The sequence below is a fragment of the Saccoglossus kowalevskii genome, chromosome 6 (genome assembly GCF_978046115.1).
Source record: "Saccoglossus kowalevskii chromosome 6, keSacKowa6.1, whole genome shotgun sequence".
Taxonomy (NCBI): Eukaryota; Metazoa; Hemichordata; class Enteropneusta; family Harrimaniidae; genus Saccoglossus; species Saccoglossus kowalevskii.
In genome coordinates, this window is record NC_140646.1 from 35,173,079 (window position 1) to 35,192,573 (window position 19,495).

The window sequence follows — 19,495 nt, forward strand, 5'->3', positions numbered from 1 at the left end:
AACGTGTGAAACATGTAGCTAAACGATTACTCCGTTAATTTGCCACCATGCTAAGTGGTCTAATCGTCCCGCCTTGACACACATGCGCATTTCGAACAAGTCATGTCATGCCAAATATAAGCAAATCGTGAAGTCATTTGTGGAAAAAAATACTTTTTATTCGCCCAAAGAATATTTTTACAACATCAGAACTTCGGATAGACTTTCAGGAAGTCCTTGAATCGTGCAGAAGTGATATTCCCCGAGAAATGGACTCCTCTCCCAGTTCGTCTCTGAGCGCAACCGAAGCAACGCAAGTCCTGAAAGACATCTTGAATGTGGGGAAGGCCCTCGATCTATCTTCAGGTAAAACCGTCATGCATTACGGGTTTCGGTTATAATTTTCGGATTTTGGACTTATGCGATCACGTCATACAACTAATGGTGATGGGGTCGAACGGGATATTATGATACCACTCCTATACCTTTTAAGTAGCTTTACGAAGCTCGTGAGATACGTAAAACCAGACCAACTTGAAGGTAAATGTCAATTTTTAAGGCATGCAAGTACACGTCTAATCTGTCAGTGTGTTTTGGTGGACTCTGCCCAGTTCAGAGACAGATCAAATCTGATATAATTGCTCTGTGTTGGCTTTATGTTTTACTCTGTTTCTGGTGTAACTCCTAAAAGGAATTGATGGTGACTTGATAAAATCTGAGTTGTGTAACTTGCGAGTTGACGTTCATCCCTAATTTCTTTATAGATTCCAGCCTGAGTAAAACTGGTAGTGTTGATATAAGCCAAGGAACAGTAGGTGAAATGTAAGTACATTTTTATTAAGCTTTTCAAAATATTTTGTTTGCAATTTTTGGGGGTAGAAAACCAACAGCAGAGTCTACTGCTTTGGCAACTGTACTATTTTCTATAGGCGTTGGTGTAGAAGGTCACAGGTTAACTCGCACCAAAACCAACTTGCACCAAAACCAACTTGCACCATACCAACTCGCACCAATGCCAACTCGCACCAAACCAACTCGCATCAAACCAACTCGCACCACCTCTAATGTATTGGGCGATTTAAGAGGCATTCAGCTTTGCAGTTAAAAGTAAACAGGTCGATACGTCTAACTATTCTAAATACCTTAACTGGAAGCAAAATTACATAAGATTTCCCACCAGGGTCGATAAAATCGACAATTTCCAATGTCAACCGAAAACATACGCCGCCATCTTGTTCTTGGCGTAAAACTAGTTCCAGTACTGTAGGTTAATTTTTCGGCCAAAAAAAGGTATTTGTGGTCGCTATATAGATGTTTTAGCTGGTTAAAATTATGAAAACTGCAGAACGCCATAAATTTGTAGGCAGGTGTCGAATCCTTGGTCTATGCGACTTTTCAGGACTGTGGGAACCGAATGAACAGCGGAAGGAGGCCAACCTACAGGACTGTTCTCGGGGCTATCGCTATATATATGATAAAACTACGTAATCCTTGTGTAAGTCGCGCATTACCAAAATTGCAGTTTCAAATACCGACGTCTGAGACGATCTACGCCAGTTATGAATGCTACACATTACCGAACCGGCAGGTTCAAATACTGACGCCTCCTACAATGGTAAAATAGCGCAATACTTGCGCAAGTCACACATTACCAAGTCGGCAGGTTCAAATGCTGACACCTTGAACAATAGTAAATCCACACCACGTTTGGTGCCGGGTTCTCTCGTACGTATTGTGGTGCCAGGATCTCTTGTGACCAATCCGAATTCAAGTAGGGAATAGACTTCAATGTTCAATAAACACATTAACACATACATATATTTTTTAAATAATAAAGATGCAAAAACAATAATAGAAATAGCAAAATACAAAGAAAACTGTTTCAAAACAAGAGAGGTAAAACTGAAAACAATATAGTCAGCTAACTCAAGATAAGGTCATGTACATGCATTAGTAAACCAAACATTCACCAACACAAATATGGAAAAGATTCCAAATTACTTTATCATTCATTTTTTTTCTACTTTTATTTGCTTGTTTGATTGTGTGTATTCTTATTCTCATTTTAATTAATTGTTTGTTTTTATCCACATCTGTATTGCATTTTAGTCAAAATCCCAATAGGGATACGCAATTATTATTATACAGCGTTGCATAGACTAAGCTTATTTCGTATTTTTCATGATCGGCATGAGGCCGATTGGGTACTAGGACGAACGTGAAGCTTTGGACAGCTTATCCACGATATGAAACTGTCTAGTAATCATGAATGTTGTATCAGAGAATTTACTCCGTTTTCATACACTCGTATACTACAAGCAGAGTAGGAAATGTAGTGTAATTTCTACCGTATATTATTTCGCCGTTAATAATTTCAAGAACTCCAATGTAGTGTAATTTCTATCGTATATTATTTCGCCGTTAATAATTTCAAGAACTCCGATGTTGTGTAATTTCTATCGTATATTATTTCGCCGTTAATAATTTCAAGAACTCCGATGTTATGTAATTTCTATCGTATATTATTTCGCCGTTAATAATTTCAAGAACTCCGATGTAGTGTAATTTCTATCGTATATTATTTCGCCGTTAATAATTTCAAGAACTCCGATGTTATGTAATTTCTATCGTATATTATTTCGCCGTTAATAATTTCAAGAACTCCGATGTTATGTAATTTCTATCGTATATTATTTCGCCGTTAATAATTTCAAGAACTCCGATGTTGTGTAATTTCTATCGTATATTATTTCGCCGTTAATAATTTCAAGAACTCCGATGTTATGTAATTTCTATCGTATATTATTTCGCCGTTAATAATTTCAAGAACTCCGATGTTATGTAATTTCTATCGTATATTATTTCGCCGTTAATAATTTCAAGAACTCCGATGTTGTGTAATTTCTATCGTATATTATTTCGCCGTTAGTATTTGTCAAGAACTCCGATATAGTGTAATTTCTATCGTATATTATTTCGCCATTAATAATTTTCAAGAACTCCGATGTTATGTAATTTCTATCGTATATTATTTCGCCCGTTAAGACACATACATTGAAAAAACATGTTACTAGTTTTTTAATGTACTACAGTTGTCTTCCATTGTCTGTCGTTGACCCCCGCCACCACGTACTCCATCAGCGCCCCGATGGCGGACTTCTTGTCGGGTTTCAATCAGTTTCACTTTTGATCGTGATTGATTCGATATAAATGCAGTTCTTTACCGGAAATCGCCAGTCCGTTTTCTTTGAGTTTAAAAATGACCTACAGTAGGGTTGGCATGGTTAGTCAGTCGCCGGTACGTTCGCCTCCCACTCATAGGCGGTTGTACCGGTTGCCGCTGATTAACTAAGCAGACCCTACTTTAGGTAATTTTTTATTATCCAAGAAACGTCCCTAGCAACAAAGGGACAAAGCGAACCACACAAATGCTTAGAAATATGATCGTAGTGCGAGTTGGTTTGGTGCGAGTTGGCATTGGTGCAAGTTAGCATTGGTGCGAGTTGGTCTGGTGCGAGTTGGTATGGTGCGAGTTGGTTTTGGTGCAAGTTAGCATTGGTGCGAGTTGGTCTGGTGCGAGTTGGTTTTGGTGCGAGTTGGATCGAAATCGGTGTAGAATAGGGGTCAGTAGTTATCTCTTGGAAATACAATGTTATCGATAAAATCAGTACATACCAAATGTGTTCTGAATATTTAAACTTAACATGTGACACAAATATACTACAATATCAACTATTTATTAATAAAAAAAACATTACTGAACTAACTTTGATTGTGCTGACTGCAAAATGGCGACAATGAGGTTGAAACTTGTTCTGTCCACTCACAACAATATTGTGAATTACTTTGTTTTTTTATTCAATGCACGATGCATATTACAAATTAGTAAATTAGGGTTAGGGAAGGTGTGGAACACTGAATGTTGACAATCTATATTTTATGTCATACTCTGACCTATTTCACCTATACCCTGTAATCCCATATTTACTATTTCGCTCATACAGACTTATGAGGCATTTTCTTTTTGTTTAGTCAATCTTGGTGTAAAATTAAAATTAAGATTATTAAGGTCATTGTAAAGTTTATTCATCACGCAAGTTGTCGGTATGTACAATTTGTATCACAAAAAATGAATTTTCAAGAGTCCCTACAAACAAGTTTCAGAAATGTCCTTTTTTAGTCCTTTGGACCAACGGTCCAACGGACTAATGCTATCACAATTTGTAGGCCGTAGGCCGTGTGCTGTAGATAAAGATATCTCAAAAACCCTTCAGTCTATTTTTCTGAAACTTGGCATTGTGATAGCTTGTGTGAATATCTCCAGGGCATTTTTTTTTTATTTGACTTGAATCATTTTAAAATTACTTTTTGGCCCAAAAACCTTCCAAAATCAGGCTTTTCTAGTGTAGGTAATCTCTGTCCAATTATCATACATGGTGAGTGGCACAATTTGCATAGTAAAATTTTGCGTTATTTTTTCTGATACACACTTCTCTTATCAAATTGTAGTTTCATAATAAAGAATGTATATTATTTGATGTATTCATGTATGTTGTGATGGTTTATCGCATAAATTATTCGTTTAATGATAGATTAAATAGTACTAATTCGAATTTATCACGCATGCGCAGTTACGCATAAAATCACCATTGGACGATATGGCAGTGTGATTCGATGTCTCAAATTTTGCTATGAAAATTAAAGTATAATAATTGTTTTGATAGAATACAATGCGTGATGTGTATTTGTGATTACATGGGCGCTGTCTTAATAAAGTAGTGTGTGTTATTGGACGAATTGAACACTTGCTGCGCTGTTTTATTGCACGAACTGGTCACTGACAGGCAACAACCAGCGGCTATATTCATAGCTGCGGTTCCATAGCTCTTTTGTACGACTGACAACTGATTTTTACATTTTTATTTATGTTCGTAGTATGGTTTTGTATCTTGTCAGTCACCTCTGGGGACGACTAATACCGTTGAGCAATAAAAAAAGACGTGCGCCGACAAGAGAGCTATGAACCACATACGGCTATTCATCGAATCACGATGGAATAAATACACGAGGTTACAGGAACGTGTGTTCAGGGTTAACCTCGATACAATGCTAGTAATAACTCCCAGCGTATCCCGGGTGTCTTGCATCATAGAGTGCATTTAGAAGATAAGTATGTTTTTACGGCGTGTCACTGAGAAAATATTAAACCGGTACTGATAGTGCGACATTGCACCGAGTACCGTCGCATCGCCTGAGCGTGGATGGTCTGTGCGAATGCACATGAAATCGCAATGCGGTCAATCATGTCAGTCGTGTCTGAGCGCAAACATTTTATTCAACATCATCAGAAGGTACTGACATGTTTTACGGAGTTTAACTGAGAGAATATTACTAACAGTATGACATTGCACAGCCCTGTGTAAATGCCTGATGTTACAGCCGCTAAAAACTGTAGGGTGGCGTGCGTACACATTGCACATGGCTACACATTTCACCGGAAGTACCGTTCGCTTCGCCTGAGGTGGGTGGTCTGTGCATGGATTTTTTTTTTAGCTCCATAGTCTGTGCGAAGCACACACAATCGTAATGCGGTCAATCATGTCATTGGGTAAATGGAATCAAACACAAAAATATTATTCAACATCATCGGTAGGTATTGACATTGTTTTCTTGGCCCCGTGAATCATAAAAACCGATCGAAACGCGACTCGATGTTGTCAACTTGTCGTTTTCAAATTAAAGATTTTGAAGAAAAAAACGAACTCTAGCATTGACGATAACATTATGCTGATATATATACAAAACTCGTAAAGACTAATGTACTTTTATTAAATACAGCCAAAACAAAATCAGCTTGGACATTCAGTTGTGAGACATGACAAAATAAACAGTGCCAGCGATGGATTTCGCGAATGCAAGAACAAAATAAACGCAATCAAAGGCGCCGACCACGCGTGTTGGAAATAAATAGAACGCGTTGCGACGAGAAATCTCACCTCCATCTTTCACTCACGCAAACGCACACACATCCTATTTCCATATATTGAATACGATCGCAACGGAAGGAACAAGTTTAAATCATCTTTGTATTATTAAACACAACTTGAAAGCAACAGTCTCACACTGGATCAATCAATGTTTATCAATTATCAAACTAAACATTCAATGAAGCAGACTGCGACGGTTAAGACGAAAAATGAATTGAATATCCATCTTCTGAAAAAAATCAGCTAAACAGTCACGGTTTACCACCACGATTATGGTGAATTAGCAAGTTATCGACAAAGACGACCGGACGTCTCCGGTCATGAGCTGGCTGGTTCGAATTTATCCACTTTTACAGTGATGAATATTGCGTTCGAATTGAGTTACTTGTAATTACAAGCTTGATTTACATTTTTGCTTGTGGTGTTTTTCGTCAATGTATTAAATACAAGTGCGTTGGGAAATAGCATAATTATATTGCGTCAGTGAAAGAGGCTGGTGAGACTGTGTCACAACGCGTTCTATTTATTACCAACGCGCATGGTCTGATTGCGGTTATTTTGTATTTTTATTTTCGAAAAGTGTCACTGGCTGCATTTTTTATACGTCTCGCAACTGAACGTCCAAGCTGACCTTGTTTAGCTGTAATGCCAGGCAGGGGGACTCGGGAAATTTTATTTCTTTTCGGAAAACACCTCCATCCAGCCACCTTTCATCGCACGTGAGGTCATGACAGTCAACTCACTGAACTCTTGAAGTACACGAAACGTGATTGGTCATTTTTCGACATGATTGGTCGCGACCCGGAAGTAGTTCACTCTCGCCCAACTTTCCTGGTAAGTAGCGTGAATTTATCGTTGCCTCTGCCATTTTAATAGTGTGTCGTTTTATCGTGGATTTTTTTCTAGAGTTCAATTATGAATATTTGTGATCGAACGACTTTTGTTAATACTTTTCTGATAATTAATGTTGTTAATATATATTCTGAGTAATCCTGTAATTTAGCAATTTGGACCCCTCGCTGTTCACGCGAGTCAGAGCATGTGGCTCCCGATGTGGCCACCCATGCTCGATCGGCTTAACGGTATACGTGTTTGTGGGTGTGGGGGTAAACTAAAATACGTTTGTAACCGCGGTCATGAATAGAAATAATTATTTAATTCATTACACATGCTTTGGGACACTCCTCGCACCTTTTGGTGTTTTATGTGCACAATATGTAATTTATCTAATTTCCATATTTTTCTTAAATTGGGATTATCTCTTGAAGAATTTGACACATTTGCCTTTTGAGTCAACTTTGATAGGGATATGCATTGTTGTAATAGATGCACTATTAGGGATAATTCACTAATTGGATTAAATTTTAAACAACTCGACAGACTTTGACCAAATTTTATAGAGATGTACATTGATGTAATCTGTGTGCCATATTACTATTGGGGTTAATTTGCATACCGGGTATGTAAATTGTCAATAGCATATTGTTTTTTTACTAAATTTGGATTATTTCTTAAATGACTCAACAGGTTTGGATCAAATTTGTTAGGCATATACATTGATGTAATTGTCATGTCATATTATTGGGAGTAATTTGTATATGTAAATTAGCTAATGAACATCTCAACAGATTTGATGTAATCTGCATGTCATGTTGCTAGTGTGGATGATTTGCATATGCAACTTAATAGCTAAATTACATATTGTTTTGATAGTCGACGAATGCGTGGTGAAAAAATATGCCAGTATTTTATTTGTGCAATCATTATTTTTATTCAAATTCTAGTAGGCCTCAAAATTTATGTGCTACAAATTCATTGTAGGTATGAATGACATGGTGCTTTCATTAAACCTGTTTGTGTTTCTCCTTTTTTTCAGAGAACATGCAGATGAACCAAACAAACTGAGGAGACTGCCCTCATAAAAAAAACAGTCACCCAATTAATGAGGAGTCTGCCTTCACAAAAAAGAGTCACGCAATTAATGAGGAAACAGTCCCAAATGCAAAATTGAGGGTATAACCCTTACTAATGAATCTCATAATTTACTTTGCAATATATCTTATAATAAACTTGACACTGAACCTGATAATGTACTTGATAATGAATTGAATGGAACTAAATATAAAGCAAGTTGATAGCACTTGTGCTAAGACTAGCAGTGTACGTATACTGGGTAACAAAGATGATTCTTTGCATTCATCTGAAGATTACTTGCTGAATTTTGAACATATTAATAGTCAGAATCTTGAACAGTAGCAGTTAAAATCATGTATGTCTGCTTCCCAAGTTCTACTTAATTCCAAAGGACTTCGGTGCCCCTGGGCCCCATGTTTGTAAACTGACTTTATTCACATGGTTTATTTAATTTTCAAATTTATCACTTATTCCTGTGCAGTCATTCAAACGCAAAGTTTGTACTGGCTCAGTTTAAGTGTCCTTGTTGATCTTTTATTTCATGCTAAGATAAGTTGTTACTGTTCCCACAAATATGTTTCATCCACCAAGCCAGGAATGTAGTCACCTAATTGGCTGACAAGACAACCATGCCAGTAGATTTTATCAGATTTGGAGGCAACTTTGCTTGCAGCCGATGATATTGTTTGTTTGGTGTGTGCAAAACAAATTTGCAGCCACAGTTCACCCACTGTGCATGTTCGATGATGGTCCATTACAAAAAGATTGATGTTATTTCCCATAATTCATTGCGTTGTTTCCCAAACCTAAAATGTTGACGAAGGCTGATGAAAACTTGCAAAACCCACATTTTTTTATTGGCCACAAACACCTTTACATTTGTTAGAATCAAACTTGATTAAGTGTCCTAAAGTTTGAGTGTTGCTTTAATTTCCTGTGTATTAAAACTCAAATCCCCCTTATTTACTGCATCATGATTTCCTGTCACTGGTAACTCTGATAGGTGATTTGAGATCCCGTGTAATGTGTGAAAGACGTAGATTGAACGATTGGATTTTGAACTAAAATTTTTTTTAATAGTTCAATGTCAAAATGCCTGATCTGTCATAAGAAAATATGGCATTACTTCATTAAAATTGACTCTCATCAAATGTGTATACCACATTATTGGGCATGGAAATACGCAAAATGTACACATTCACGTTTGTCGGGTTTTGACGTCACTGTAATGCTATAACCTTTGTTAGTCCCCGTTCGGACGAAGTCCGAAAACGGGGACTTATAATTCGGTCTCCGTGTGTCCGTGCGTCCGTCCGGAGTCATATCTCAGAATCTTTTGGACCGATTCCGTTCATTCTTTGCATGTGCCTCGTACTTTATGTGGGACATATGCACATGCAGTGGTTTAGCGATTCGATTCAAAATGGCCGACTGGCAGCCATCTTTTTTTTGAAAATGTTGCATTTTGGACATGCTTTGTCAGTTTTCATTCAAACTTGGTACATAGATTATACATGTTAGGATACATGTCCATGATGATTTATTTAACAATCTGATCAAAGATGGCCGACTGGCAGCCATCTTGTTTTTTGAAAATGTCGTATTTTGGATGTGCTTTGTCAGTTTTCATTCAAATTTAGTACATAGATCATACATGTTAGGATACATGTCCCCGACCATCCGTGAGTTCCTGAGTCTGTCCGTCCGACCATCCGTGTGTCCATCTGTCCGTGTGTCAGTCTATCCAACGTCATATTTCAGAATCCTGTGGACCGATTCCATTCATTCTTTGCATGTGCCTAGTACCTTATGTGGGACATATGCACATGCAGTGGTTTAGCGATTCGATTCAAAATGGCCAACTGGCAGCCATCTTGTTTTTTGAAAATGTTGTATTTTGGACATGCTTTGTCAGTTGTCATTCAAACTTGGTACATAGATTATACATGTTAGGATACATGTCCATGACGATTTATTTTGCAATTGGATCAAAGATGGTCGACTGGCAGGCATCTTGTTTTTGTTTTTTTATGCGGTATCTTGGACGTGCTCTGTCAGTTTTCATTCAAATTTGGCACATACATGTACTTTATACATGTTAGGATGCATGTCCATGACAGTTTGTTTCAAAATCTTGTCAAGGATGGCCTATTGACAGCCATCTGACTTTTTGGCCTTACTACTATATTTCCACAATTTATGTACCATTTTCATTCGTATTTGGCACATACATCATACATATCACTGTGTTTCATAATCAGATCAAAGATGGCTGAATAACGGCAGTTTTTATTTTGACCATATTACTATGACACGAAACACGTGTTTTGATGTAAATAAACAATCTGTTGTATACGCCACTTGGAACTCAAGTTTTAAGGACACGCTCTCCGCTTTAATATGACGAGCACAAAGAGAACTTAACGGGGACTGTGTCATTTTCAATGACTTGTTTGTACTGTTGTTATGTTAAATTTCATGCATAATGTGGGATCTGCACGGAAGATGGTCTACTGCTGCCATTTTGTTTTTTTTTAAAAAAAACTACATTGCAGTATGGGTAAAATTATTGTTAATGAACAAAAAATGTGTGGGTGTACAGTCAATACTTATATAGACTGGTTTGCTTTGATGCTTATATTTTTTTGATAACTGTTATTGAAGGTCTGGGTCATCAAACAGTGCGTCTGTGAATGGAACATCATCATCTCAACAGTTACATTTGAGTGGAGGAGGAGATTCTGGCTTCTCGTTAATGGGTTCCGGTATTAGAAGCGCTGGTGAAATAGTATCCAGACAACAAATGTAAGTTCTATTTGTCTCCAAACCACTGAACAATTTGCAGTGTGAAAAATAGATGAGTTTTGTGTTTCCCAGGTGTCTTCTCTGGTTGCTGTATGAATGTATGATTTAAAAAAACATCTTGGAATTAAATATATAATATTTTACAAATTGCAAATTGTAAAGGACATGGACAAAAATTACCAGTGTATCAAAGTCCTGGATTTCCAAAAAAACTTTGCATTTATTAAGTTTAATTGAAGAAATCATTTGTACAAACAAGGTAGGAAGACAGTATTGATGAACATTTTGAAAATTTATTTTAATGTAGTATTTTAAATATTTCTTCTTTGTTTAGTTTATTAGAAGGGGATGATGCCACAGGTAGTATACCAATATACGCAAGGGAAGTCAATATAGCAGCGAGTCAAGCGTCATCAGTTACTAATACTACGGCCGGCAGTAATAAAGTAGGTTATCTATATATCAACTAATTGTTGCATACATTGTACATGTAGTAGTTATTTTACTGTTAGTGACACATCATGTCCTATAAATTGAATCCAATTTGTCTATTAACATTACACTGATTTGTTGACTGATTAGTATTTATTTGATATTACAGGTCAAAATTTCACCGGTTACAAACTATGACTGGGAACAAAAATACTATACTGGCAATTTAGTAGCAGTCAACCACACGTACATTGCATATGCATTGAAAGGTAAGACGACATCTTCTAAAAAGCATGCAATGAAATTGTGTGAAGTTGGTACAAAGACAACAAATGATTGTTTATATATATGCATGTGAATTTGTATTTAATTTTGTTGACCTTTGACTGACCACTTTTCAAATCAGTATCAATTTTTATGATTAATATAATCACATGTTGCACAAATTGTGGGTGGGAACATGATTTTGTAAACTTGTCCTGTGAATTGCGGTCTTAAATTGAGACCGCTTCACAGACATACATATCGCAGTTTTCTCAATAGAGTGTATGTCTAAATATTCTGCTATTAATTTTTCATTACTCATCCACACTCTCAACATTTGACGGTGTATATATTGGTCAGCGGATTGCTAAATCACAGATTTGAAAAATTACAACATTAAAAATATTATCCTAGACACACCTCTGTGATAACTTATGGAAAAAATACAATACTATAAAATACTTTATTTTAGCTAGAATTAATTTTCACTGAAAAGAATTTTTGGGTGTTTTGTATTTTCACTTATTATTGATGAATTGAAAGTAAAATATAGGGAAAAAAATTATATTTGCTGGATTAAATTTTCACTGAATCATTCCTTCAGTAAAAATAGCGGGAATTAATTCATAACCAGTGAAAGTAAAGTTATTTACAGTATATAATTTTATCCTCTATGCAAGAGGTCATAACATATCCCTGCACTTTCGTTTTCCTGAATTTCCTGAACTCATCACCAATTAATCTAAAATGATTCTAAAAATAAAGCACGATATGTATCTGAACAAATAAAATAAAAACAACATTTTACCTCTATATTCAACAAGTTATTTATTGTTCTCTTTCAGGTCGTACCGGCTATGTTGTTCGAGTTATCAATTCCCAAACTTCAGAGAGAGTACTTCTGAAGGGTTTTGTTGGTATAGTGGTTGATTTATCATTCGCTCACATCACATCGAATACATTAGCATGCATCGATGAGCAAGGAAATCTATTTGTGTGGGATCTTTATGAAACTGATGGTAAAATACTGTATCCTTTCGTATCAGCAAACTTTATACCATGGTATTATTTGTTAAAATAAATTAATCATATTTGTTCATTAAGTTCGCATAATAATTTAATGAGCAAAATTGGACTTGGTGGTACCTAATTAAATGCAGGTTAGAATTTGATGGCTACTTTTTGTATGCAAATAACATCTACACATCTTTCTATGCATATGTAAACAACATTTAGACAGTTGGCTGTGCAATAAAAGTATTGTCGCAGCAGGAAGGCTGTAACAAAAATTCACTTCTACCTTTCTACATCCCATTAGCACAAATACAGGTCATGTGAGCTGACTTTGATACTACATGTATACATCAATATTCATTTTGTCAGCATACTTGCATGGATCAAAATAAAAATTCACCTAAAACTGCTGTTATCCATTCAATCTATAATGTGTGTTTTGTAGAACTCGTTTATTGCTTAAACACATATTTTTATTGTACAACAACAAACGTACGTCCAGATTCCAAGATCACTGACTTTAGACCCCTGACCTTAGACCCCTGACCTTATCACCTACTGTTGGAGGGCGCACTATAAAAAAGCAATATGGTAGCCTGTCAGTCTATAATAATATATTAACAATAACTGATGGTATTATGCTAATATTCCTTGATATTCATAATCAGTTACCAGGCACGCTTGCTTGTGATGAGACCCACAGATACCGCTCCCAGTAAGCATCACAGACTGATATGGTGTCCGTACATGCCAGAAGATATCAGCGAATCAGGCTCTACTGCTGCATCTAATATAGATGAAGGTGGCAAGATGTTAGCAATCACTCATGATGAAAAAGTGAGATGAAATAGCTCAATATATTGACATAAATGTTGAAACTAGTTTGTTTTACAGTTAACATACAGACCTGTTTATATAGGTTGTCATCATCCAACAATTCCATTTTCAACATCTTTGTGAAAACTATGTAGGTATCGTTGGAGGACCTCTGAGTTTTTTTCATTTTGTGATAGTATCTTCAATTCTTGGTCAATTTGGTGAAAAATTCTAATTTCTACTTCTTTTTGAAAACCACCAGCTCAATTCCTAATTTCCGAGTTACTATTTTTCTCACGAAATTCGATAGAGGGCGTTCTCAAAGTACCCGGATGACAGTCCGTTCAACGTTCGTGGTGGGGTTGAAATTTGAGCGGCGTCTGCTGTAAGCAATATACTAGTAGTTACTGTTGCCGAAGTCTTATTTTTTACAAACGTTTTGCAAGAATTGGTCAAAATGGTTAACTGGCATTGTAATGCCCCAGACTATTCCTTGGGTTCGATTAAAAAGAAAAAACAGCGAAATATCCTGAGAAGTAAGGCGTAACTTTTCATACATTTCTTTCGTCCAAGAAATCAACACTTCAACGCCAGTGGATTCGAATGCGTCGTCGGGAATCTGAGTGGACGCCAAACTATATTCCCGGGTTTGTTCACGGCATTTTCCATCCTGCGCCAGTATTTTTTTAGTTCAATAACTGAAGACAGCCGTCTTTCAACCGCAGTTATACATCGATTGAAAAACGAAGACTCTGTCAGCTTCCCGAGACGAGCGCAAACGAAAACATTGAGCTGGATTTGATGAAAAATGGAATTTGCTTGTTGCCGATTCCCACATCGATCTTCTTGTTCAGAATCCTTATGATGGCATTTTTTGCGAAGTTGAAGTTAAAATAACTACGGAAGGAAAAAAACGTGTGTCCATTTATGATAACTGCATCTGCTGATTGCCTGGTGAATAAAATATTAAATCAAACTTACACTACACAGTTACAAACACCAGAAACTATTTTAGAGTTTGATTTAATAATAAACCATGGCTTGTAAGGATTTTCCTTCATGGATCATTGCCGAATACACTCTGCCAAAATGAAATTAAATTCTGTATTCTGCACATGATGAAGCTTTACGGAAATTATGAAGTAAGTAACCATTATTAAGTCGATATTCTTTCAGTCTGGCTGTTGTCCAGTCACTTCGATGCAACAAATATGCGAACATATCAGCTATTTCAAACAAAGGCAAAGTATAAAGTTTTTTTTGCCAAGTTTTTACGTTACACGGATCTACCAGAGTTATCGTCGACTCGTGTTTTACAGTACGATGATTGTTTGACTCTTGGCGAACATTTAACTCGTTTGCTAACTCAACAAGTTCAAACAGTTTAGCTTTACGAACATTGCTGCAAGTTATACCACGATCCTGAAGAAATTTGCGGAGTTCTGGGACTTTTTTGCTTTTCCAATCTATTGATTTAAGCATGTAAGAATACAGAACTTCAATAAAAACAACCCCACTCAGGCTCGTCATCCGGGTATTTTTGATGCGCCCTCTAGCGGAATTCCGTAGAAAACTAACAACTCGAAAATTAGGAATTGTTTTGATACTTTGGTACCATGGTTGTGATTTGGCAAAAATGTTGTGGGAACAGTAACCATGGTAAATAGCTAAAATCTCATCCTACAGCATATTATCAACTTTGTTTTGAGGAACACACTCTACAATGACAGCTATTTCAAGTATGAGGTCTCTTGTAAAAATTAAGATGCTTACAGTGCAGAAATCAGTATCATTCAAATTAAGACGTTCACAAAATGTTCTATTGACTAAAATCATTTCAACAGGTATCCCTTCGTCTTTGTACATTTTTGTGAAAATAATTCTGTTCTGTATATTAGGCTGAAGTATGGGATCTTGATATTGTTGTTGAAAACCATGGTAACGGTGCAACTGTGCAGGTTGGTGATGTGAAAGATGGTGTCAGCAGAGTCAATGGACATTCACAGGTATGGATTTGACATTGTAAACGTGATAAATGCCTGCAACTACTGTTACCACCTCAATTTTCCCTTTGTTGTATGATGAACTCTAAATTTTTCTAAACAGACTTGGCCAAGCTTAAGAATTTGAACATTTTAGAAATGGCTGTGCTCTCTCTGTCAGTAGTAAACTGATGTTTTTTGCAAAATTTACTAAAATCTGAGGATGAGTTAGTATAATTAGTATGTATATAAAATAATTTATCCTATCCTTTCTCAATTATGAGTTTACTGACACTTTACAGTAGGCGCAATGTAGTTGCATACACCCAACCCCAGCGTATGGTAGGCAGCTTTTCTACATCCCAAGACGCTTGCCTGGGGACTTGATTAACTGATTATCAAAACACTATACATGGTGTATTGCCTTCGACCTGTGGTTGCATGGGATGGCATAGTTGGTCTATTTCATTGCTTTGTAGGTTCAACAGTCATTGCTGTAATACTTTGAAGAAATATGAAATGAACATAAAACTGCAAATTGATTTCAACAAGCAATAATAATTGTAAATTTTGCTGATTTTTACTTGTCATTGTTGTCACTATATTAGAAATAGTAGAGTTGTGCTCGTCATGTTTTCAGTTTCCCATTTTATGGGATGTCCCATTGCCATTTTGGCAGTCAAACCCCAGAAGTCAATCTTTCCCTGAAATTACTCACTTTTAGTTTCACCTCTATACCGTCATCATATACCAGTTTAAAATATCCTTCAGATCTTTTGCAACAATGATCTGAATACATGACAACATACAGTAAATTTGAACGATTTATCAGAAGTAACTGTTGACGTGGATTGCTACTCTTTCTAGAACATATTCAAGTGATCACTTGCAAACTGTTTTCACCCAAGAAGAGGTGAATAATCTCCTGCCGAGTGTCCACACTTTTTGGCATAATAATATTAATTGTATAGTTATAGTCAACAACGATTTTAAAATCAAAACTGTTCTCACAAGATTAATATAATTATATTTTAGGTGTGTTCTCCCCAAAAAAATGTATCAGCGAGCCTTAGGTTTATTATTTTCATAATGTGTCGAATAACAACAATGAATTGTTGGATGAATGTTTGATCGACACTCATAATAGTTGATCTCATCTGAAACCCAGGTCTGTTGTTTCGATTAATGTAGATGGGTATATAAGCACGTTTTGTCTACAACGATCAGTGAAGGGTCAAAGAAAAGTTTCTGGAGATGTTTCAAAGTCACTTCGTAATTGTCTACCAGGTACATGAGTTAGGTGTTTGAAAAATTTTGCGCTTGATGTAATATGTCCAATAAGAGCCCAGTATGGTAGTTTGATCTCTGACCCCTGACCCCTGTTATATGATATACATTTTACCCTGGAATTTTGTTGTTGCTGCTTGTTCATATAATAGGCAGCATTCTTTTTCCATCTACACTTCGAGTAGTAATATCATGTTTATAAATACCGCTACTATGCGTTGCCTGCTAAAGTTTCAGTGGCAAAAACACAGTTGCTAATTTCACAAAGTATACATGTAGGTAATTAACAAATAAATAAAACAATAAAGATTGTGATGTAGTGATTGAGTCGTTTGTTTCTTACAGCCAATAACCCAGGCAGCACTATCTCCAGATGCTGCCGTGTTAGCCACTGCCAGTTTTGATGGCATGGTGAAATTCTGGCAGATATACCAAGAGAACTCTGATCCACCAAGAAGACTACATCAGTGGACTCCGCATGAAGGCAGACCTGTATCGTGTTTACTCTTCTGTGATAATCATAAACACCAAGATCCAAAGTAAGTCTTTCATATTCTGTAAACTTAAAGGGGAACTGCTCAATCCCATGGATTGCACCACATGCTCATTGGTAATTAACTCTGCCTCTGTGCACTAAATATATTTGGAATCGCAGCTTGATCTCTAAACATCGTATATGGCACATTGGTTTGGATTGGCATACAAATTGCGGTGGGCATCTTGCCCCTATTTATAGTATCGGTTCCCCTTTAATTTATAATCTAATTAATTAAGTTCATAAATATTCATGATAATGATATAATTAATGTTCATCTCAAGCTCAATTAATCTTCCAATTAAGCTCATAGAAATTCTTAACCTCATTAATATTCATGTCTGGCTCTGAAATTTATGATGTAATTGATATTTATGTTAAATCATAGTCCTTCCCTCTACTGTAAGGTCTATGATTAAACTTGTACATATTCATGATCCAATTAATCTTTCAAAGAAAATCTTAATCTCATTAATATTCATGGAGTCTATAAATATTGATATTAGCTACTGAGGTACTGATTGAATGATTATATTGTTAAAAAGTACATGTGTACCATTCACCAGAAAAAATACTAAGAATGCACAAAAGTTGAATTGTATGTTTGTTCCTCAGTCCTGGGATCATACCATAGAATTATTGTTTCCCATTGTCTTTTTAATCCTGTTAGATGATATCTTAAAGCAGGAGGTGACGACCTGTGTACATGCACATGCGGGAATTGAGTCCTAATCGACGATAACAACACGCGCTAATAACGCAAAGGCTCATGGGTAGACGCTTGTTTGTAAACAATGACATGCTATGGCCAGCTGACACATGCGCAGGTGACGACTCCCCCACTTTAAAGTTAATCCAATAAACAACCCTATATGCTAACTCTTTATATCAATTGCAGTTTACCATTTTGGAGATTCCTTCTCACCGGTGCTGACTTCAATAGAGAAATCAAAGTGTGGTGTACTGTATCATGGACCTGTCTGCAGACAATCAGAAATCTGACACCAAGTTCTGATGAGCCTGAACCATGTCTCAGAGCAGCATTGGATTTGTCAGCTTCTTATCTTATAATGTCTGATATCAATAGAAAGGTAAGATAGTGTCTGCTGTATTGTACTGTAAAATATTTTATTTTAGCTGCAATTAATTTTTGCTGAAACAACTTTTCAGGTGCTTGTATGGAATTCAATTTTGGTGGTAAATCAGGATAATTTTTTTTTCAAAAAGGAAATTTTTTATGCAGTGTTGATTAAGTATGTAACAACTTTTACAGTGATAACTGCTCATCAGCAAAACTATATAAATGTAAATGAATAAATATAAACCTGACTCTAATTTAGGTGCTAGGAAGGATAATTTATGGCAGCAGACAATCTTGTTCATCATAATAAACTTGGAGAAAGTCTGATAGTGTAATTCTTGAAGATAGTTGGAGGATGGTAATTAATATTATGACAACTGATATTTGTTTTTTTATCACAGGTTTTGTATGTGTTTGAAGTATACCAAGATATAGAGAAAGGCCACGCCCACATTTCATCAGTCTGCGAGTTCTTACTGACACAGCCAATGTTGAGTTTTGCTATTTTGGATGCAAATAGAAAAAAATTCAAGCATATCACAACAGCAGATGGAGATGTGGAGGATGAGAGTGGTAAGTTTGTGTATCAGCGAGAGCAATGCAGTTTTTAAAGTACAGCCGCATGTATAATATTACCATTTATTTGCTCTATTGGAAGTGCATCTGCAATAGAAGTGCACCTAATCCCAAATAGGTGATTTTCCGTACAATTGTGAGATCTCGCGAGATGCATGAAAGACGCGCGTCGAACATCTGTCGCAAAAATCGAACGATTTGATGTTGAACTCGAATCTCTTAATTTCGTAGCTCACATCGACCGGCTGATCTTTGACAGAGCAATATTGCTTTCGAATACTCTTACTTAATCGAAATTGCCTATCATCAAATGTGGACAGCACATTATTAAGCATGGAAATGTCCCCCGAAATACTTTCGCGTTTGTCAAATCCCACGCGATGTTTGACGCTACTACGACGCTATGACCTTTGTTTGTCCTGTTTTTATGTTCGATTTCATGCATAACGCGTGATTCTCGCAGTGAACGGAAAATGGTCAATTTGTATTTGTTGTTCCGGTACACAGAGTTATTAAAATATTACTTATTTTAACTGCGATAATACCTCTGTACTTTACATGAGCAAATGTGCTACTGATAGAGCAAATACAGTATAATAGTGAACCATGCTCAGACTATTGCGATGTGTGTAAATGTTTTGTCTCTGTCCTTCAATTGTTGGCTTTATTAAATGTGTCAGTTCAGTCATTGTGAGAACTGCGGCAATCAATTGGAGAATTATCGTATTTTTGCAGCAACCTTTGGCAGTCAGAAACAATATTGAATAAGCCATCAAAAGAATTATGCATTCTTGACAATGACTTGTACAATGAAATATAAAAA

The 19,495-nt window shown here is 36.3% G+C and overlaps 1 protein-coding gene and 1 long non-coding RNA gene across 2 annotated transcripts in view; both read left to right on the top strand.

Annotated features, from left to right (window-relative positions):
• Positions 1–59: 59 nt before the first annotated feature.
• Positions 60–19,495, top strand: part of LOC100374995 (enhancer of mRNA-decapping protein 4-like) — a 36,092-nt gene continuing 16,656 nt past the window's right edge. Inside the window, exons 1-12 of the mRNA XM_085500685.1 lie at positions 60–375; positions 397–519; positions 744–801; positions 10,545–10,685; positions 11,020–11,131; positions 11,287–11,386; positions 12,227–12,410; positions 13,064–13,232; positions 15,110–15,217; positions 16,826–17,019; positions 17,914–18,106; positions 18,498–18,669. Coding sequence (XP_085356811.1) covers positions 249–375; positions 397–519; positions 744–801; positions 10,545–10,685; positions 11,020–11,131; positions 11,287–11,386; positions 12,227–12,410; positions 13,064–13,232; positions 15,110–15,217; positions 16,826–17,019; positions 17,914–18,106; positions 18,498–18,669 — 1,681 coding nt within the window. The 5' untranslated portion in view covers positions 60–248. The remainder of the gene's footprint in view (positions 376–396; positions 520–743; positions 802–10,544; positions 10,686–11,019; positions 11,132–11,286; positions 11,387–12,226; positions 12,411–13,063; positions 13,233–15,109; positions 15,218–16,825; positions 17,020–17,913; positions 18,107–18,497; positions 18,670–19,495) is intronic.
• LOC146742739 (uncharacterized) lies at positions 6,615–8,118 on the top strand. Its single transcript, XR_014929723.1, has 2 exons — positions 6,615–6,800; positions 7,843–8,118. It is a non-coding gene; the product is annotated as an uncharacterized LOC146742739 (long non-coding RNA).